The 23,316-nt window shown below is 41.2% G+C and overlaps 1 protein-coding gene across 2 annotated transcripts; it reads right to left on the minus strand.

Moving 5' to 3' along the window:
- Nucleotides 1-1,055: 1,055 nt before the first annotated feature.
- On the minus strand, nt 1,056-19,317 carry CALCOCO2 (calcium binding and coiled-coil domain 2; the record flags this gene model as incomplete). Of its 2 annotated transcripts, XM_084239415.1 has the most annotated exons (12): nt 1,056-1,308; nt 2,138-2,166; nt 3,196-3,331; nt 5,396-5,491; nt 8,228-8,314; nt 9,025-9,147; nt 9,756-9,825; nt 10,193-10,281; nt 12,939-13,064; nt 13,905-14,038; nt 14,187-14,289; nt 19,138-19,317. In XM_084239415.1, 12 exons carry the CDS (start codon nt 19,315-19,317, stop codon nt 1,126-1,128), a joined length of 1,356 nt encoding a protein of 451 aa, XP_084095541.1. In that variant the 3' UTR covers nt 1,056-1,125. The 2 variants fall into 2 exon arrangements, with proteins under 2 accessions (XP_084095541.1, XP_084095542.1); XM_084239416.1 differs by lacking the exon at nt 12,939-13,064.
- Nucleotides 19,318-23,316: the final 3,999 nt, after the last annotated feature.

Genomic DNA, 23,316 nt, shown 5'->3' on the forward strand with positions numbered 1-23,316 from the left:
CAAATCTGGATGGAGGGAATCGAACCGAGTTCACAAAGGATGCCAAAATCTACACTGTCCCCTTTCAAAAAATGGATGTTAAGAGCAAGAAGTCAGGGCTCTAGAGTTCTCAAACTAAAGCTTTGTCACCTCTTTCCCTACCTCAAGACAACTGCCAGGACATTCTTTTTGACTAGTTAAGACAGGTAAAGAGAAACCATTGGTAGGTTCTATAATTCCCACAATCCTTTTGATTGCACTTTCCCCATCAGCTTCAAAATAAAAGACCAGAAGCACAAGGTTTATTTTAAATTACCAAAGTCCCTGAAATGAGGACTAGTTTATTTTTTAGTAGTAGAGAGATTAACAGTAGTACTTATTATTCTGACTTATTCGTCTTCAAACTCACCTGCTTAGAAAGTTGTAAACCCACAGTTTCTAACAACTCCTACTAACCATTAAGAAAGGACAATAGAATTATGTGCATAGAAACTATCGAACGGTTGAAAATGCCAATCAGGGGTATCCAGAGAGAAAGGTTTTCTGTGATTTAAATAATATTTCCTGTCCATAGTTCAGAAATAAGATGTTTCTGCTGGGAGTTGAGAAATCAAGAACCCTGTAAGATCCAAACTGGATGCCTGCATTCTCTGCTGTGTCACTTTTTGCTAGTCTAATGCACTCAGTTGGAGAAAGAGGAAGAACTTCTCAATCTCTGGTGCATTTCTAGCCCCAGGGTTAGGACTGAGGACTAAGTACAACACATTGGAGGCCTGACCATGAGTGATGGGGACAACTTGGACAACTAATCACTTAATACTTGAGTCAGACCTATTGTGAACAGCCAGATCACTTCCATCCCAAGGCCCTCTTGTACTGAAGACCCTTGGCAGAATGGACACCATAGGTGAGAGGCTGACACCGAGTTATGGGATTTAAAAGGCAGTAACCCATAAGAATGAAAGCAACGGCCCATAACACTATCCTTTAGATAATCAACATGACTCCACCTTTAGGACAGCAAGACTGAGTATATCCCTATTAATCTGAGAATACACAAGATCTCAGGTCATAACTCAGAGTAGAAGCTATAAGGCTCAACTCTATAAAATCTGTGCACAGTATATATCCAAGAGATTGGGGCGCTTATACAGAGTGGCAGAACACATGATCGTCAAAGATTTGCTTCTCTTTTGCTGGGAAGATCTGGTCACAAATTGGACAAGCCAGACAGTGGGTCTGCATGTGCTGCTGCTCCAAAGTATGATCAAAGGCGTGATCAAAAATATCAGCAGAATCTGATCTGCAGGTGGGGCATTTCTTGGAGAGCTGGGAGAAAGAGCAAAGAAGTCAGTGCAAATGAAAGGTATGTGGTAGAGATCATATCTATGTCTTATTTTCCGTTATAACCCCAGCATCTAGCATAAATGCTTGGCACATGCTGGTGCTTAAGAAAGAGGATGAGGGCCTCCCCGGTGGCGCAGCGGTTGAGCGCTGGGTTGCGAAACTGCCCGCAGCCTCTGCAGCGCCGGTTCGTTCCCCGGCTGCTCCCCGGCCACTGGAGGAGGGTCCCACATGGCGCGCAGACCTCTCCTGCCGCCCGCTGCTCCCCTCAGCAGTGTACTTAGGTCCTTCTGCCTGCTCTGCTCCCCGCTCTGGCTCTGGTGAATTCTCTCACCCTCTCGCGCTTCTGACTGTACCCAGTGCTTGCTTGTATGTATGTATGTATGTATGTATGTATGTATGTATGTATGTATGTATGTATAAATAAATAAATCTTTAAAAAAAAAAAAAGAGAGAGATGCTCACCAGGGCTTTTTCGAACCCCATGAATGAAAGGGTCCAAAACTGCTGACACTTTCAAAGAGCTTCCAGCCTGGAAGGCACTGCACATACCTTGCTCTGCTAGCTACCTAGGTCATATCTCCTCCCTAACCCTATTACCAAATTCAACTCACAGGTGAAGATCTTGGGTGAAATGCTGAGAGGTGAACCGTGCTTTCTTCTCCCCAACTCAATCAGCTCACTCTGCATTGGGCACTGAACAAACTGACCCCTTGATTTATGGAGTTATCAAAATGAACCATCCCATGAAATGGAGCAGGAAGGGAAATTTTTCAAGGCTCTCACTGGGTAATCTTATGAACCAAATACTTACCAGGCTGGGGGCAGAACTTTCTTGGATACCTGAGGTCAATAAAAAAGATATCAGTCAATGAAAAAAATACCATTTCTAGATTCTCTGACAATGTTTTAGCAGGTGTTTTCTATAGTCCTCATTATTCCCATCCTCCTACTGCCACTGATTCTTTATTTCTCATATGCACCACTTACTTCTTACAGAGGAGATCTAGGTCAATGATAAAGGGAAAAGACAAAAAAATAAAGAAAATGAAATGGCATTTTCAATGGCCATGGATTTTACATAACCAGAAAAAAAAACAACAGACCTATTTTCAGTGTGGGGGAAATGAGATTTTAATAAAAATAGGAACAATTTAACAAGAAAACAGTCTGAACTGGTGCAGCTATTTTTCAAAGGAAATGCTTAAAAAGATTTTTAAAGAAATGACAAACATGTACCCCTGCCTGTTACAAAGATCTGTGACTCCTGAGAGGATACGGTTGCTTTAATTTGTCCAAAAAAGCAAGTGAGCTGTCATACTGCTTTTGGAGACAAAAGAGGAGAGGAGAGTTCCCTGTTTGGCAAAGACAGCTGACCCCAAATCCTTGCATGACAAGGCTGGTTTTCACCCCTATGTCCTGTCCTTCAAACCACCCAGTTTCTCTGTGGCCTACAGTCCTGCTTCCTTGGGCAGGCCGTCAGGGGGCTGCTGCAAGTGTCCATGCCTGGGCAGCATAACCTGCCTCTTGTGCTTCCATTTCTAAACCTTAATTAGTTTCCTCAGCTTTGTATGTGTATATCTTCTATGTAGAGACATTTCTCTGATTTATATATTTGGAATATAGCCACGGGACTCAATTTGTGTCTGCTGCCTCTAGGCGAATGATCTGATTTGCGTCTTCTAGATTCAGATTTATTTCTCAATTAACACTACTCGCCTGGCAATCTTTCTATTAGGTACTCAGCTTCTGCCCAGCAAGTCTTAACAATGAGACTGGTCTTAATTAGCATCTCAGACAAAAAAAAATTTAGTGGGGTAAAGAAAGGGATACAGCAGGGGCCTTTTAGCTCGAATGACAACATGGTCTTACCAGAATATGGGTTTTCATAGACAAGTCCTGGGTCCTGTCCTGCACCGCCTTCACCTGAAGTAGGCACTTGATATGGTAAAGAGTCAACATCCAGACCCATGTAACTCAGCAACCTGGTGTTCTCCCTCTTCAAAAACTAAGGAGAGAGTATTTACAGAGACATGCTTAAAAAACAACAAAGAGTGGCCACAGGAACTGGTGAGGGGATGATCATTACAGATAGTTCTCAATTAAGAACTGAAGAAACCCCAAAAAACAATAAACTGTACTTCTAAACAAGGGGAAACAGCAGCCTTAATATTCTGAAGACGTGATTTTTTTACATCTGAATTTAAAGATACACTGAATTTTTAAAAAGATTTATTTATTTACACATGCAAGAGCTGGGATATAGGCCAGAGGTGTGTGTGTGTGGGGGGAGGAGGACATGAGATGATTCACCAGAGACCATGTGGGAGCAGAACAGGCAGTATTGCCACCACTGTGGCAGAGCCACAGTAAGATCAAAACTGATGTCCATTGTTGAGAGCAGACTACTTCTTTCAGTCTCCTTCCTGGAACTATTCTTACACAATGAGACTATACCTCTGATATAATTTTCCTTTCTCCAAAATATCATCAAATACATATGCCAACACAGAGAGTGAGAGGGAGTAAGGAAGACAGAGAAGGAGAAAATAAAGAATGAGAGAACAAGCTGCAAGGGGACAGACAGCATTTAAAGTTCATAGAAAAAAGAAAGTAAATTCTCCTAAACATCTTAAGAGGGGGCCTCCCTGGTGGTGCAGCACTATGAAGCAATACACAGCTACTGCAGCATGAGTTCCATCCCTGGCCAGGGAGGTGACGCACATGGTGCAGCAGACCTCTCCTGCCTTACCTGCTGCTCCCCTCAGCAGTGTATTTCAGTCAATCTGCCTGTTCTGCAACCCACTCTCTCTTGTGAATCCTCTCACCTCCCCCACACCTCTGGCCTGTACCCCAGTTCTTGTATGCATAAATAAATAAATCTTTAAAAAAGATTAAAACAATCTTTTTTTTTAAAGGTTTATTTATTTATGCATACAAGAACCAGGGTACAGGCCAGATGCTGGGAAGGTGAGAGGATTCACCAGAGCCAGAGTGGGAAACAGAACAGGCAGACTGATGAAATACACTGCTGAGGGGAGCAGTGGGCACGACAGGAGAGGTTTGCTATGCGATTGAACCGGCACTGCAGAGGCTGTGGACAGCTTCACAGCGCAGCGCTCAACCGCCTGCACCACCAGGGGAGGCCTGGTGTTATAATAGAGTGCTCTATTATAGTTGTAAGATAGTTTCCAAATATCAGATCTTTTACCTCTTACTGAAGATTGTGTCCATTCCCCCTCTCCCTGCCCTCTCAGACTAAATCAAGAAAACAGGGATTTCAGAGTCAAGGTATACTTATCTAAAGCCAGAGGATGAGAGTGACAGAGCCAGAAATAGTGGAACACACTGGCATAAGCAATATAATCAAAAGTAGAAATGACCACCTGGAGGCATAGTCCAGAGGGTTACAGAGAGGGAAGAGATGGAAAACTGCTGGAGTAGGCCTGAAGGAATAGCGGAATGCATAGATATCACTCTTTGATGCTAGATAAGAGCATGAGAGTGATTTCAAGTACAATCACTTTATTTGCCGCTATCATCCTCAATCAATCAACTAATCAATAACTTGTGCTTAACACACAGCAGAAAAATACTGGTTGGATGAGAATGAACTGATGAATGAATGGACACACAGCATTTGTTAGGGGCCTACCATGGTACTGACCACCACTTCTGTTCCTGGTTTGGCAGCAGAGAAAAAGGGAAAAGTTGTGCTGAAGGAAAGGGGTGCCCCTCAGCATAAAAGTGACGTAGAATCTTACTCCCCATGACAATACTTACAATAGCTGTGAAGTTAAAAGCAAAAACAATTAGTTAATCTTCATCAAGGCTGTTCTGTTCAAGCTGACTACTACCATGCCAAACAAGTTTCAGTTAAAGAACACAGAAAGCATTTTGTGGCAGATGAGGAAACCAGATAAAGGTTATTCTTTATTTTGGGAGTAACGGTCCTACCAACTGTCCTGAAAGGGCCCTTTTTTTAACTTTTTAATTTATCACTATACTTCTGGGTCACCCGGCTGTATTCCTTTAAAATGGTGGGTTTTTATACTCTCTTTTATATACTTACATCATTTTCTCTTTCCAGCCTCTCTTTCTCACTCTGTAGAACATTACATATAATCTTGTTCTCACTCAGTCTTTTTGACAGGTCAAAGTTCTGGTCCTGTCAATAGTAAAATAAAAGAAAATTAGGAGGGGATCACATATTGTAACTGGATCCAGATGGGGTAAAACAAGGAGCCTATAGAGGACCTGGCTTTTCAAAGAAATGGGACTGAGGTGAGGGAGGAGGGAACTGGGGTTAGGAGGAGTGGTCTACAGAGGGGATGCCGGTTTATAGAAGAATGACTTAACAAAATGCCAGAAGGCCTGAGCTGGCATGAGATGCCAGTTTCTTTTGCTTTAGCTGAGAGTATACATGACAAAGGAAGAGGAAATAAGCTTATAGAAAACATCAAGACTGATTTATCAGAGTTAGGGATAAACAGAGCCTTGTTTAATCCCACCCAACCATGAAAATAATCTTGTCAAGAACAAACATTTCACTCAATGCAGCCTGAAGTGCTTAGGGTTAGGATGATCTGACTCCCTCACAGTTTAAGGACAGGCATCTGGAGAAAGAAAGAACCCTGGGAAGCATTTACCCAAGGTTACAAGGAATCCAGACTGGGGCATGGGGATTCCCAGGATGGCGGGTTGACCTCAGTAGTTTCATGACCCAGAACTCCTAGGCATGCTTCAGTGCTTCCCATCTCCTACCTACATATGTAGATATGCGCAAACCTCACAAAGACACTGAAGCTAATCCTACTAGTTGTATTTTTTTTTTTACAAGATTTTTTATTTGAATGCTGGTCCCCAAGCTGCTGTGTGCTTCTAGCCGACCCTGAGGTAGTAATGCGAGGGGGGCTACCCGATGACAGTGCTGACTGCAGGCTCTTGGCTCCCCATCCCCATTGGTTCCTGCTGGCTCCTCTGGTCCTGTTTCACTTCCTCAAAAGGCAGAAATAAGAAAGGACTGAGTCTGCACAGAGACCTGCTCGATGGTTACAAAAACCTTCCCTGAAACCCGTGGATGAAGTGGGGCCTGTTTTTCCAGAGATTCCCAGGATGGTTTCTGGCCTCAAACTCCACCCTTCCTCTTTTTTAGCAGTAAGATAATTTTTTCTCCTTAACAAGGGTATATATACTTCACACCCCTTGCTTCCTGGGCCCCTGATCTCTGTCACCTACCAGTGCAGCGGCCCTGAGTTGCCTGATCTGTTTGTGGAGTCGTTGACACTCTTTGTACTTCTCTAAGAAACATGCTTTCCCGGCCTCTACTTTTGCCTTTAGGCGTTCCACCTCTTGTACTAACTGCGCCTCCACTGCTGTTTTCTTGTTCTTAGGCCCCTGAAGTATAAGATACATAGTCCTCATAGTTAGGATTCTTTGGATGCATGAGGAAGAATTGCTATCAGACAGTTGGGGGGCACTGGGTGTTGAAAAACATTCCACGAAAACCAAAGAATCCTGTACCTGCCACCAGAAGCTCAAACCTTTGAATGGCCGTACGTTATTTAAAACAGTAGTTTCTTTGCTACATCAGAGGTCACAAACTTAAATGTGTCGCTAGTGGCCAAGCAAGTAATGTAACTGAGTGAAGAAGCTAAAAGCAACAAAAAGTGAAGACTACAGTCAAATGGAGCTCACGCATCCCAGCTGAGGGGTGCAGCAGCCGCCCAGCTCCAGGCGTTGCTGCTGTGTGGTCATGTGGGCTCCAAGTTGCCAGTGCCTCTGATTTTTCAAGAAAAGTTAGAAATACAATCATTTTTATGGTAAATAGTTCCATTATTAAGTGTTGGTAACTAACTCAATTATTTTAAAAACACATTAGGCCAAATAAAACTTTTTTTGTGGGCTAAACTTAACCCATGCGCTACTGATTTTTACTTTGTTCTATTCATTATTGTCCATACTGAAATATACAATATATTATATGTGGTAGGTACTCAATAATTGAATGAATGAATGGATGTTTATATGCATTACCACCTTATTTGCTGGATATCTTCCAGACATTCAGATTTCTCATGTCCTTACATCAATTCAGAAAATGGGACTTCTTGGCACCTGATCACCCTAAGGGCTCTTTTCCAATATATTACAGAAAATTCTCAGTCAATCAGGCTTCCATTTCTGTATTATTCTAATTCAGAATAATTTAGAATGGTAAAATTGCTACCATTACATTATAACAAAATTTGTTTTGACTTCTGGAATATCTTCCTATTGTAGATCTCAACTTAATAACTATTAATTTGGCCCCACTCTGTGAAAAGGGAATAGGCATTATACTGTGAGTCCTAGCACAGACTATTTACTACAACCTATCATGAAGTTTAACCTTTGCTATTCCCTTACCACTTATCACACATTAGAAATGTACGCCTTTCTCTCTCTTTCTCTCTCTCTTTCAAAGATTTATTTATTTATTTATACAAGCACTGGGTACAGTGAGAAGTGTGGGAGGGTGAGAGAATTCACCAGAGCCAGAGCAGGGAACAGAAGAGGCAGACTGATGAAACACACTGCTGAGGGGAGCAGTGGGTGCAGCAAGAGAGGTCTGCACGCCATGTGGGACCCTCGCCAGTGGCCAGGGATGGAACTGGCGCTGCAGAGGCTACGGGCAGCTTTGCAGCTCAGTGCTCAACCACTGCGCCACCAGGGGAGGCCCGTACACCTTTCTCTTAAACACTTTATAAATGGCAGAATCTCTGTCCTTTTGGGTAGAGAGCAAAACATCTAGGGGAAAATGCTATTCTAACCTGTCTTATTTATCTTTTCCATAATCTGAAAATAGACCTATCCCTTCTTTCTTTAGGCTTCCTCCCACATAGCCATCTAAAGACAGACATGCCGTTAACTCCTGATGCTTCTTCATTGCTGTAGTTTCTTTCAGATTCATCTCCTCCACCGTCTGCTCCAGCTTCTTCTGGTGCTCTTTCTGCACAAAAACAGATTTCAATACCAGTGATAGTGTTAGAGGGAAAGGATGTCCTGAGCAAACTCCATACAGGCTTTGTGCACTCCACCCCCATTCCAGACCAAAGCCATCAGGACACTGGGAAAGACAAATCCCACCACCACCAAAGGGAAGGTTGCTGGAACCTGAGGGTGGAGTTAAGTAGCCAGGTTTGGTATAAAAACCAGACACGTGGGTCTTGGAGGGGCGCCCTTTTGGCTCTCTGCCAGCTAGCGGCTCTCGGCCAGCTCTCAGAGTGCCACTGGGTTTCCAGGTCAGCGGATCGGGTAGGACGCATTTAAGATTTTATTTCCCTATTTTCTCCCTGAGTTGTACATTTCCTCATTTCCCCTTCCCTTGTAAATAAACCTTTTATTAACCTTTTGTGTGTGCATGCAGTGGAGTATTAATAACTCCCTTTTAAGCGTGTGGGTGAGGACCCACAGCCAGGCAACCCGTTTTATATCGGGGCTGCTCTGTAACAATAGGAAAACACACAAACACACACACAAGGGCCTGCTGAACTAATGAGCAAGGTGGAGGTGGAAAGAGAAGCAAGTCTTCTCAGTTTCTGATAAAAATCATGAGATACCTCATTTCAGTTGATTTCCATATGTGATAGAGAAAAAAAGAATGATGTATATATTTTCCCACAAATGCCTCAACATGTCATTTTCATCCACGACCCTAACCTGTTCAGCTAAACTGAGAAAGAGCCGGTCATTTTCCTTTTTCAGCTGCTTCAACTGCTCTGTCCTATCTTGATCTCCCTGAAGAAGCTTCTCCATTTCTTTCTCTTGCGTTGACAGCTTGACCTAATACAAAATGAATGAATATTACCAAGACATAAAGGAAGGAAAACTAAACAAGAACACTTTTTCAAAGTGTTTCCTAGCACCTAAAAGAGATGTGTTTCCTAGCACCTAAAAAAAGTGTGCTTCCAATTGCTAAATATCCCTTAGAATGTCTTCACCTTCCAGTTCTACTTTATACCTCAGTCATCCAGGAGTCAAGTGAGTAAAATTTGACAACCATTCTTTAAAGCATCTCTTTAAAGCATAGCTTCCGAAAAAGAGAGCAGTTCTGCTACTATCTGCTTTACATTCCAGTAAGATTTTGCCTGATAATCTGTCGTAGCTGAAAGAAAAAAGTCTGAAAACCACTGATGTAGATGACAGTAATCTATTTTAAGAGCTCATGGCAAATATAAATTGACAAATATAAACAAATTAATCAATTCCAAGTAGACCATGACTATTAAAAAAAAAGGGGGGTGTATTGTGGAGGGTCAAGAATGGAAAACACAGCCTGAAATTTTGCCTGATGCTTTGAAATGTACACCATGAGGCACTCACTCTAATGAAGTGCATCTTTCTGGGCCAGGCTGAGAAAGAAAACTTTGCAGAGGTTTGGCATTACCTACCTGAAGCTGATCCACTCTGACTCCCATCTTCTCATTTTCGGAGGACATCTTCTGGTTTTGTTCTTTCAGTCTATGGAGGCGAAACAAAGGCTGATCCAGATCACCTCCCCTAAGCCTTAAATGACTTAAGACTAGTTTTGTCCTATATCTGCAGAACTATTTTAAAATCTACTAGCCTTTATTCCTCATTTGGCTTACTGATCTCAAGCTGAAAATATTCAATAGTTAATAATATAAATTCAGGTAATTTCTTCTTACCATTCTGACACAAATATTCTAATCTAGAATCAAAGTGTTTATGAGTCAAAATGGGATAATCCCACCTATCACTGCCATAGCAGGAAGAATGTTTTCTAACTAATTCCAGAAGTTTAATGTGAACCTACATAAGGATGTCTATAACCCAGTGATTGCTCCCGTCCAGGAATCACACTTACTGAAGCAGCTCTGTCTCCCAAGAGTCCTTCTGCTCTTTAACTTTCTCTTCCAACTTCTTATTGATGCCCTTTAAGGTTTCTAGCTCCTCCTGTAGATTGAAAGGTTAAAGGAACAGACTATAGCTAAAACAGTTTTTAATATCTAAGACGGCCTACAAATATTTATTGAGCACTGTCAGGCATAACAAGACAGACAGTGAATGAAACTCCTGAGTAAAGAGATTTTCATATTAAAATGTTCTTTCCATATTAAAAATATATGTATCTTAATTTATTTTCCATTGGTACTTATATTTGTCCTTCAATTTTTTTTTTTAAAGATTTATTTATTTATTTACACAAGCACTGGGTACAGTCAGAAGCGTGGGAGGGTGAGAGAATTCACCAGAGCCAGAGTGGGGAGCAGAGCAGGCAGAAGGACCGAAGTACACTGCTGAGGGGAGCAGCGGGCGGCAGGAGAGGTCTGCGCACCATGTGGGATCCTCCTCTGGTGGCTGGAGAGCAGCCGGGGATCGAACCAGCGCCACATAAGCTGCTGGCAGCTTCGCAACCCAGCGCTCAACCGCTGCGCCACCGGGGAGGCCCTTGTCCTTCAATTTATTAATCAAATAATTAGTGAGTGTTTGTTACATACCAGACACTATTCTAGTCCTAGAAACACAGCAGTAGACAAAGTTGTTTTTCTCCTAGAAAAGTGCTATCTAATAAATTACCAAAAGTCACTTAATTAAAATATTTTAATAGCCACATTAGAAGAAGTAAAAAGAAGTGCAATTAATAGTATATTTGTTCTAATATATCATTTTGACATGTAAATAAACAGAAAATATTTTACATTTTTTTCATACTAACTCTTCGAAATCTGGTATATATTTTATGCTTATAGCATATCTCAATACTCCACATTTTAAGTGCTTAGTATCCAGATGTGGCTACTGGCCATCATACTGGCTCAAGACAATTTTTTTTCCTTTCCTAATTTCATTCTATGGAGAAGTCAACCTTATGTGTCAATAACAACTCCCTGCTTTTAACGCCAAGATTTTCCAATTTTTAGTTTATTAAAATTTTTTAAATCATTTTTTTTTAAAATTTAGATATGGGGCCTCCCTGGTGGTGCAGGGGTTAAGACACAACCTATGAAGCTGTCTGCAGTCACTGCAGCATGAGTTCAATCCCCAGCCAGGTTGCTACCCACATGGCACAGCAAACCTCTCCTGTCTCGCCCACTGCTCCCCTCAGCAGTATATTTCAGTCAATCTGCCTGTTCTGTTCCCCACTGTCTCTGGTGAATCCTCTCACCCCCCCGCACCTCTGGCCTGTACCCCAGTTCTTATATAAATAAATAAATCTTTTTAAAAAATTATATATGTAGCATAAAATTTACCATTTTTAGTGCACCTTAGAGGCATCAAGTACATTTACATGGTCTATAACCAAAATGACATCTGCCCACAGAACTCTCTTCATCTTGCAAAACTGAAGCTGATACCTATTAAACATGAACTCACTATTCTCCCTTCTCCTCAGTCCTGGCAACTGCCATTCTACTTTTTGTCTCTGTGAAATTAACTACTTTAGGTTCCTCATCAAAGGATAATCATACAGCATTTGTGTCTCTGTCTGACCCATTTCATCCTCCAGGTTCCTCTATGTCACAGCATGTGTCAACTTCCCCTTTCAAGCTGGGCAATCCTCCACAGCATGTACGCACCACATCGTGTCTATCCACCCATCCGTCACTAGATACCTGGGTTGCCTCTCACTTTGGCCAATGTGAAAACCATTATTCTGCACATGGATGTACAAATATCTCTCTGAGAAAACAGGTATCGTCAATCCTTCTTTCACAGAGATGCTAATAAGTTTTTCCTGGTTCATCAAATAAGGAGAACTAGTCTGTGTGATTTCAAAGATAAGGTGTCTAGCCACTGTGTGATCCTGCCTCTAAAAATCATGGGTTTTAACATAAAAAAAAATGAGCTGAGTTCAAATCTCAGCTCACTCCAAAGTCAAGAACTGTGATGTTGAGCAGTCACAAGCTCTCTGAACTGTGGAGCAGCTGCAGGAATCAAGTGATATGTTCAATTACATTGCCTGGCACAGTAGATGCTGAAAGAATTTAATTTTTGTAATCATTATATTAATTGGCAGTAAGTAGAAGAATTAATCCAAAACCCAGACTTGGTCAGAACTGATTAGGTGGGATGTGGAGCTCCTGGTCTGAAGTTGGTTCTTGACAGCCAGATTGTGAGTTACACCTATGCCACCACCTTCATTTGTTATCTCCCTGCCTGGGATGGGCCAGGTCTGCTGTCTGGAATGTCATCCACACAGTACCAGCCCAGCACTGAAGCTATCACAGACACTTATGTGACAGTAATGTGTGAAGAACTGAATACTGTTTGAGAGTGAAAAGAAGTGGGTGTTCACTCAGTGTGGTCACTATGTAAAACCCTTCCCTTTTCCTCTGTACCTGTTTTCTCCTTTTTTCACCTTTAGAACAAGGTGGTTGATATAAGCTTATTTAACTCCACCAAGTCTCAGGTTACTCATATCAAATTGAGATAATAGAAGTACCCATTGCAAAGGTTTGCCATAAAATTTGTAAATAATCCATATGAAACTATCAAAGATATTAGTATAAGGGAGTGGAGATCATAAGCAAAACAGAAAATGGTGCCGCACTGAGGGCACTACAGCTTTATCTTCATACCCCAAGCTCACCTTTAACCAGCAGCCATACCTGCTTCTTTTGGAGCTCAGCCTGCATGTCTGCGTTCTGCTTCTGGAGGCTGACACAGTTGTCCTTCAGCTCCTGGTTTTCTTTGCAAAGGTCCTTGTTGTGTTGTTCAATCTCTTCTACCTCTCCCTATAAAAGAGTATTCCATAAACTCTTATTGGACTCTTTATATCTCAATGGCTGTTCAAAAATCCCTCTAGCAGAAAATTCTCATGGGCTGGGATGGTGAGGGCCTGGCTGATTCACACTCATTATAGTGACATCTGTATACCTCAATTGGGAACAATTCCTCAGTATGTAGACAAGGGGGTAATAGAAGTATGTAAAATTGTAGCATAGAGCCTGCCATTACCAAGAAAGATGAAGAAAATTAAGTTCATAAAAAGTTAAAAGGTGGAATGACCAAAGAACATAGATTGTTCTCACAAACACTTAGAATGTTTGTCTCTCACTGGGCTTAGTTCCTTGAGGACAGGGACAGCACTTGGATTGATTCTTCACTGCAGCCTTAGTGCCTACAACAGTGCTCAGTGGAAAGCAGGTGTCCTGTTAAAATGACAGAGTAAGTAAATGAAGCTAATACTCATGTATGTCAGGCTCCGGGTCAGAAGTGAGAGATACAAAGAAAAATATTTGGTACTTTTCTTCTCAAAGGAGAGCTTACAAACTGTCCTTTGTAAGCTTTTGGCTTACAAGCTTACTGTGGCGGTGAGATGTGCAGATGACAAAAATTAAATAACTGGAAAAACTAAGGGAATAACCAAATGCTAACTGAGTTACAAAAGTTTTAGAAGAGGGCGAAATCACTTATTGTTATGATTCTGTTAACATTACTCTGTCATTTATGGATGGGTCTGGTGGGTACTGCATAAATCAGGCATTCAATAAATGCTACTGACTCAAATTCCATCTATCTTGGAATTGCTACTCTGAATGGTCAAAAGTGATTGAGGTGAGATGTTTACAGACCTGGGTGGTAACAACCAGGATGTCCTCCTCATTTTCTGGACGGAACTGGAAAGGGATACTTGCTCCCCAGACCACACCATCCTGATCCACATAACAGAACTGGTAATACTCATCATCCTTTGGCAGGTAATAAGCTAAAAACACAATCACAATTTTTAATAAAAAATAAGGTCTATTACGAAAATAAAAAATCTAACTCTTTTACCTGCCATAGAAAGTTTAAGTTCAAGGGAATTAGTTTGGTTGCTGTCTTCAACATCCTTGACCCAGAATTTTTCTCACCTTTGAATTGGACTTCCTGCTGTTTGACTGATTCACTGTTTAGGTCAGTGGGCACAGTAACCCACATGAAGGTGTAGTACTCCCGGGTTGTCTTCCATCCCACCTACAATGACAAGAGAAGTTCTCATTCAGCATCTAAAAGCATTCAGGGAAAAATTCTTATTTGAGAGATTTCTTCTTATAATGCACTTACTTGAAATACAGTTGAATTACAATTAAGGTGAAAATACAATTAAGTGAGCTAATTATGGTAAGTTTTGCTCACCATGGATTCTTGTTTTTTTGACTTAAGACAACTATATATGGTAAAATGTCTGATACAACTAAAAACTGGAATGTGCATGTGTGCACACATATACACACAGAGTCTTAAACACCTGTCTTAAAAGGAAATGAAAATAGGCCACCAACACCCAGGACAAGAGCTCCTAAAATTATATCAAGTCAGTCATAGAATTGAGAACAACTGGGGACAAAAGTTCTGGGATTGTTAATCTCATTCCTACTTTCTTCTTTAATGATGTTTTTGGAACTTCTTAATCAGAAAGCACTTCTATCTACATCCATTAGTTTATCCTCCTCAGTGTCCAATTCAGTCTTGTTGCCTGTACAAGTTATACTATTGCATTTTGAAAAACACACTTTTTGAGGATGTGTGTGTTGGGGCGGAGAGGTCAGAGGGGTCTTAGATTATGAGGCACCAGATAATTGAATCCAAGCCTATATAGTTTTCTTTCTTCAGTGTTTTCCTCAATGTATGCTTAATGAAGGCTTTTGGGTGATAAAGATAATAACAACAATCTGGTAGTCATAAAGGCCTCTTCTAGGTATTGAATGCAGTAAGTCATAAGGTATAAGGACACTATAAAATATGCCTTGCACAGAAAGCTGGCTAAGTGGAAAACATTCTTATTTAATGTGAACAGGGTAAAAGATGGCTCAAATTGTGTCTGGAAGATAAGAGCACACCAGAGAATAGGAAGGAAACCATTGTGTCTTCAAGGAGAGAACACTCAGCAAATGAGAAGCAAAATTACGTTTATTGCCATATTCTGACCCTGCCTGAGCCCAGTGGGAAGAGGAAGGACTAAAAATAAATTCCATTTTTATATATTAAGGAATCAGAAGCAGGGTTGAAAAGGCTATGCTGAAAGCTCATCAGAACCTACTAGGGCATGTTTTAGTGTCTCATTAATACACACCCCATTGCTGTAAGCATCTCAGAGCCGGTGCAGCCTGCGGTGGTACAGGAAGCAGGAATTTTATGGAGTTTTCATTCACATCCCGGAGTTTCTTAATGTATTGTGACCAAAATATCATCTGGGAAGGCCTAAAATTACTGCTGCCTTGGAACAAGGAAAGAACCTCTCACCACCTGCAATTTTAGTACTCAGATCCTCTAATCTCATGCCTCTTGTGGCATTATTTCCCCTCTTTAAAACCTTGGGACACTTAAACACCCAGGTAAAGGAATAGGATACTATACACTAAAGAAAGGAAAGCTGACTCCTACCCACTATAGGCTTTATCATTGGTGGTAGCTTTTGCCATATAGAGATGTAGCATATTGCACATCAAAAACATTTCAGGAGTGCCTACTTGGTTTCGGGAACTACTGGTGTTGGGGTCGATAAGGAGTTGAAAAATATGTTAAGGATACACTGAAAGAACACTGGGAGGACTTTAGAAGTGGGATATAAAGGACAAACCTTTACAGTGAGCCCTTAATTTTCCAATTTAGCATCTGCTGTTCAAGGGAATGTACCACAATAGAGGGGGGAAAGCACGTTTGTGAGTCAAACAAACTTGCTTCACCATTTATTTACTGAGAGATCTTGGGAAAGTCATCATCTTGAGTATAGTCACTTTATTCATCTGTTCACAAGCGAAACTACTACTTACCTTAGGAGGCTTCTATGCTGTGAGAATTAAATCAGAAAATGAAATACAAAACCTCACCAAACACCTAACACATCGTATGTTCTCAAAAAGTCTGTTCTTTATGGGGCCTCCCTGGTGATGCAGGGGTTAAAGTCACAGCGCTATCAAACTATCGCCAGCCACTGCAGTATGAGTTCGATCCCTGGCCAGTGAGTTGACCCACATGGTGCAGCAGACCCCTCCCGTCTCGCCTGCTGCTCCCCTCAGCAGTGTATTTCAAAAGATCCACCTGTTCTGCCCCCCACTCTGTCTCTGGTGAATCCGCTCACACCCCCGACTCCTGGCACCTCTGGCCTACATCCCTGTTCTTGTGTGCATAAATAAATAAAAATAAATCTTTGAAAAAAAAGTCTGTTCTTTAGCAGCCTTGAAATGTTTAGGCTTCGACATGTCTTCCAAATCAATAGCTGATGGACAATAAACACAGAGGCAGGCCATTCTCTATCAACCAGGTTTCTTTACTGAGGTGTGGCAATACCTCTGAAATGCCTGAAACACTCCAAGTATAGATGCATCTTTTTACTTTCTTTTTTTAAAGATTTATTTATTTATGCATACAAGAGCTGGGATAGAGGCCAGAGATGCGGGGGGTAAGAGGATCCACCAGAGACAGAGTAGGGAACAGAACAGGTAGACTGACTGAAATACACTGCTGAGGGGAGCAGCGGACGAGACAGGAGAGGTCTACTTCATCATGTGGGTTTCTCTCTGGCCAGCCAGGGATTGAATTCATGCTGTAGAGGCTGCAGATTGCTTCATAGTGTGGTGCTTAACCCCTTGTGCCACCAGGGAGGCCCCAAGACGCATCTTTTTAAAAAGTGTTTTTAAACAGTGGTTTGTAGAAAGCATAATGTTTTCTTTTGGTTTATGGTGAAGTCCTCATTGGAAGTTGCTAAATGCTTGGGAAATATAATCAGTCTAAGTACAACAGAAGTATAAGTTATATATGTTACTAAAAAAGTGAAAAGTTATAGATTACATTTATTTATTTATTTTTTTTATAGAGGCATGCTTTATTTATTTGTTTGCTGGTTTGTTTGTTTGTTTTGTTTATACATGCACTGGGTACAGTCAGAAGCGCGGGAGGGTGAGAGAATTCACCAGAGCCAGAGCGGGGAGCAGAGCAGGCAGAAGGACCGAAGCACACTGCTGAGGGGAGCAGCGGGCGGCAGGAGAGGTCTGCGCGCCATGTGGGACCCTCCTCCGGTGGCCGGGGAGCAGCCGGGGATCGAACCGGCGCCGCAGAGGCCGCGGGCAGCTTCGCAACCCAGCGCTCAACCGCTGCGCCACCGGGGACGCCCCTATAGATTACATTTAAAATCTAAATTTTGAATCACTTTTTTTTATTATCTATACCTGAGGCCCAATATTATAGCTACTAGCCACATGCCACTAAAGAACTAAGTCTAAATAAAAGCTAAAATTCAGTTAGTCACACCGGCCACACTTTAAACGCTTGACAGCTACATGTGGCTAGAGGTTACAGTACTAGACAGTGAAGGGCTGGCTCCACCATAGAAAGTTCTACTGTACAATTTTGATCGGTATGCTTTGCTACATATGGGAAAGATAAAACCAACTACCATCTTCTTTCTTTCTTTTTTTTTTTTTAATTTTTTTTTAATAGAGGCATTTTTTTTTTTAATTTTGTTTGTTTTGTTTATACATGCACTGGGTACAGTCAGAAGCGCGGGAGGGTGAGAGAATTCACCAGAGCCAGAGCCGGGAGCAGAACAGGCAGAAGGACCGAAGTACACTGCTGAGGGGAGCAGTGGGCGGCAGGAGAGGTCTGCGCGCCATGTGGGACCCTCCTCCGGTGGCTGGGGAGCAGCCGGGGATCGAACCAGCGCAGCAGAGGCTGCAGGCAGCTTCGCAACCCAGCGCTCAACTGCTGCGCCACCGGGGAGGCCCAACTACCATCTTCTTTCTGAAATAGAAAACTGGTGTGTAGCTTTCTATATCAGAACATCTTTCAGTCTAAAGGTTCAATATCCTGCAGTCTCAGGAGCTGTCATGACACCTGTCAGTGGCCCTTAGGTTGTCTGCTCTCCCTACCTCTAAATACCAGCTTTGTTACCTCATCTTCCATGCTCCATCAATTAGTTTGGTATTCCAAACAATTAAGGAAAAGTAATTCAATGAGGGATGTGAAAAAGCCTGCTCCTTCACAGTATAGTCAAGAATGATGTCTGATTTCATAGTGAACAGCACTGGCAAACAAGCACATAATGAAGTGTCAAAACAAAGGTCACTGACGTTGGGACTCAGCAGTGTAAATTATTTAAATATGACCTTTATCATCTGTCTCTGGAAATGGGAAGATGTGTGTGTGTGCGTGTGTGTGTGTGTGTGTGTGTATGTGAGAGAGAGAGAGATGTGAGAGACAGAGACACAGATTGGGGGGGAAAGAGGTAGACAGTAAATTAACTATAAGGAAAAAAAGCACGAGTTCTGCACTTGAACTGACTTGAGTGAATACTGGCTGAAGTCACTGAGGGGGCTCATAAACTTTCTGTCCTTGGAAATCTTCACAAAGAAATGAAGCACACTTACTACAGAATTTTTTGGATGTAGTATGTTAAACCAGGTTAACTTCTCAATAGTCTTTTCAAGTTTCTACTACTCATAAAACAAATTAACACTGTATTAAGTAAAAAAGAAATATTTAAAGACACAGATACTATGTTAAAGTCACCCTTCTCAATTACGTCATAGATGAATATTTCAAAATAGGTCATTAAAAAATTTACCTTTGGTCTTTGAAAATATAATCAAATTTGGGGATTGTATGATTTATCATCCTTCTTTAGCTTGAGATTGAAATTAAAATTTGAGTCCCACAGCATATGCTGGTAATGAGAAGGGAAAAGTTCTAGGGAACTCAGTCTAGGATTTTAAAATTGGCTGAACATAACAAGCAAAATGCTTATAATACACAGACTGTCATGCACTCATATAACTAAGATTTACTTCTAGTTCCCAGTCACTTCGTACTAAATTAACTACTTACTCTAAAGATGCCAATCCAGTCCTTTTGTCGGGGAATGAAATTCTGGGTGAGGGTGTAATAGCATGTGATGTCCCCTCCCGGGACATAGAACTTCTCCACACTGTTAAAGGCGACCTGGGAGAAATTACAATGATCCAACATGACAGCTGATGTGGGAGGATCTTCTAATGTATCTTCCATGGCAGGGTTCTGTTAAGAGATAGGGGATAGAATAAGGATCAGAAAAGACTGAAATGCTGGAGATTTCTGGGCTCTTTCCCACAGAACATTGTTTGAGGCAAGTCAGGAAAAGCAAAAGTTACACAACTTGCTTTCTGTTTCACTTTGAGTCATTTTGCATTCATAACTCCTCTGCTATAAGAACTTTCCAAGAGTCAAATCTTTGACAGATTCTTCACTAGAGTCACTACATCTCTCTGTACCCTTATTCTCTCCTCCTAGCTAGTTTGTTTCCTTCTTCTATATGCCTTAAATAAGGCATAATGCCAAGAGGGGAATGACTTGAGCTGGGAACTGTAAGTCCTAAAGTCTAGATTTTTCATTTTCATAAGCCCTGTGACTTTCAGAATGTTAAATTCTCTAGATTTTAGCGTCTCCATTCAATTCCATTAATCCTATAATTAGGTTCTCTGCTAGGAGATGGGGATGAGGAGAGAAGAAAAGGATGCGAGATTATTTGACATGCTATGGGGACAAGCATGGATTCTGAAATCAGAAAATAGAGTTAAATTCCAGCTTCATCAACGATTAAATGCATAACCCTGGGCAATTTACTTAATCAGCTGGGCTCTGTGCCTGTTTCCTCATCTGTGAAATGGGGCTCATAACATCTACTTCATTTATTTTTTTGTGAGCATTAATTGCAATAACGTGAAGTGTTCTGTCCTTACATCAGTGCTTGCCATGGAGTAGGCAGTTCACACAAAGCAGACAATTGAAGACAGAATAAAGTACTTAACACACAGTCTGTTCAAAGAAAGGGTTTAACTCACTACTGTTCTTTTTTTTTTTTTTTTTCTGGCACAGTTTTTTCCCTCAAAAGGGTCCCAATCAAAAATGGAGTTAAATAAGTATACAAGTGACTGGGATCGCTGGCATAAGAGTTCAAAATATTATTGGGTCGAAAGAGGGAGACTGATTAGGCAGCAAATGAAGCTCCAGGGAGCAAGCAGAATTCTAGCTAAGACTGAAAGAAATACTAGGATTTTGACAAATAGGTTTGGGGGTGAGGAAACTGCAGGTGAATGGAAACAGCATGCATAAAAGCAAAAAAAGAAAAATGCAGTTTATGTTTGGAGGAAAGCAAGCAAGTCTGGATCTTTATCTATAAGGTGGGGATCGCAGCCTGTGTTTCTCCTTTCCAAGTCACAGTAAAGCGGGAAATTATTACGGTGGTAAAAGCAATAAAAAACAATAACAACAAAGTCTCTTGAATAATTGTTGATACTTCCTGCCATTTGAAGTCACATACCTTGTCTTCTAAGTGCCTCCCTACTCCATCATTGAGAGACTCCATGACTCTGAAATCAGGGTTTTATTGGGAAATGAAAATATTGTAGCTCTATACAGCAGATGAAAAAGGAGCTATGTATGCAAACACTACACGATACTTTACAAATTCAGTTGTTGGGACATGTTGAATAATTGTAAATATACATGTGCAAAAAAAAAAAAAGTATAATAACCAAACAACACAGTGACTCTGCCATTCCTGCCCCACCCTACTGATTTCCTGGTTTCATTCTGAACGCCAAACAAGCAGGCCTGACTCCCATGTCTCCCAGAAGTCAATTTTTTCACTGAGAAGAGGACTTTGGGGTACTATACCGTCTATTCTTGGGATTGAGCTAAGGAACTGAGAAATGTATTGGCTTTCTGGTTCGTGAGATAGTTTAACCACATCCTCAATCTCAAACCTAGGTCAGTTTTCCTAAGGAAGGAAGGCACTCTCCTTTCAGTCTAGGTCAGGACTTGTTCCCCAGGAAAACTTGTTGCCTGTGTGATCTCTTGGGTGGTACAGGAGCATGGAAGTTTCTCAGCTTTTGGAACCCTATTTTTCCTAGCGGTCTCCAGTCATACTGAGGCCAGCATATGCTTTGTTTTGAGCCTGGAGCACCATTTGTCTGAATATGACTTAATCTGTTCTTTGAAATGGGTCATGTAAGAGTGACTCAGGTAAGAGTGACTTCAGTGCCTATATTTCAATAAACCAAAGTACCACACTCCCTGTTCTTTTCCTTCAGAATACAGTCACCACTGTATATACAACAAATTGCTTAACCCATAGTAACTCCTGATTAAGTATTCATTGAATAAATAAATGAATATAGGCATGCAATTCATCAAAAAGCAAAAGGAAGGAATTTTATAAGTAAACAGTGGTGTGAATGATGGTGGGGCAAATTCTTTTTTTAGATCTGCTCTTAATTTGTTGGATACCCTTGGAGAAGTTGCTGCTTCTCAGGTTTCCCTTTTCTAAAATAGAATGAGGAGATGATCATCTCCAAATACTGTGTCAGTTCTTGGTAAGGCTGGTTCAGCTGGCATAGCTGGTTCAAGTGGCACAATGCCAAAAAAAAAAAAAGGCACAGATTTGATTTCCTCCAGGACCCATAAAATTCACACTCCATTACTCACCTTCCACACACTCAAACTCTGACAAGCTGTTTTGCAAATGTATTCTGCTCTGACTAGCCAAAGGTTATAGGGGCTTGGTACTTCCTCCATTTCCTTACTAGAACAGTGAGTCTGTAAGTTAGCTTCTGAGCAGAAGGCTGAAGAAAGGACTGCTTATATATTCAAAATGACATGAAAGAACTCATGTTCTGAGGCTTGGGTATACAGATTCCAGTGGAAACTCTATCTCCTAATCAATTGTCTGGAAAAGTCAACAGTCTTGATTCTTTGCTTATCAAAAATGCAAGAGACTCTATGAAGTTTCCCATTTCAGAGATCTCCATACCTTCCCAGAAGGACTCAGAAGGCAGGCACTGACACTTTGTGCCATAAAAACTCATCCATTCTTAAAATAAAAAATTCTCTACTCAGAGTAGGAAAGGGGTTGAAGAGGCAGGTAGACTGGACAACAGCAGTAGCTTTTCTGGACAATAGCAGTAGCTTTTCTGCTTTTTATCAAAGCTGAGGACAGAAAGGCCACGGGCAAACCTAGAGCATAATCACGTCAATCTAAACTGGGCCAGTGAGGAGGTAGCTCAATCAGCTTTTCCTGGAGGAAGGTATCTAGTGATTTTTAAGGTCAGTGAGCCTTGAAGCCTTTCTTCTCTCCCAAGGATAAAACTTCCTGGGAGAAACGGGTCCAAACAATGACTAAGAAATTACCTTTCTGACCAAGCAGCCTATAATGACTGATGGTGGAGGGGGCAAGAAGGATGAGGAAGCAAAACTGTAATGTTTTAGTATCAACTTCTCCTTCCTTTACCTACTCTTCCCACTATAGAGCCCATCCACTATCCACTTCTAATTCTAGCAATATCCACAGAGGAAAGGACGAGAAAATAAAGAAAGAACAAAAGTTAAATTTAGAAGCCCAGCAAGCTACTGAGTCATAAAAACGCAGTGGAATGAGAATGAGGAATCATGGAATGGTATTCTACCTAATTCCTTACCTTACCCTCAAATCAAAGACTGGACATATAAGGCATGACTGGAAAAAACAAATAAGGATTTTTTTTAAAAAACAAATTATCAAGCAAGAATAATGCAGAGATTCCATAAACTGTCAGTGGTATTTTACTTGGATTCTGATATAGTTGTTACTTTTTTTCCCCCAGCTCAGTTTCTAAAAGGATTAAAGTCCTCAGAGGAGGTAGGCGATAATAGGCAATGTATTTTAAAATGAGTCCCCTGAACTGGCTCTTGGCTTCTAAAAAATCTGACACATTTTCACCTAATGAGCTTTTCAAGGCTAATATACTACTCCCAGGGCTGTTGTGTGAGGGCATAGATTCTCATGAAGAAAAGGAACAGGAAACAAATAGTCAGCCTACTTCTGCTTTTTGTGTGAGCCCGTAAACTACATAGATACGCGTTTAGCAGAAACAAATTTAATGCTGTAACCTCTCTTGCTCAGATTCTAACAATGCAAATTTCAACCAAGTCAGCTTACCAATTTTCCTAAGGACTTTTCCTCATGTATGCTGAACCATGAAGAAGAAATAA

Source organism: Talpa europaea (genome assembly GCF_964194135.1).
Source record: "Talpa europaea genome assembly, chromosome: 7".
Taxonomy (NCBI): domain Eukaryota; kingdom Metazoa; phylum Chordata; class Mammalia; order Eulipotyphla; family Talpidae; genus Talpa; species Talpa europaea.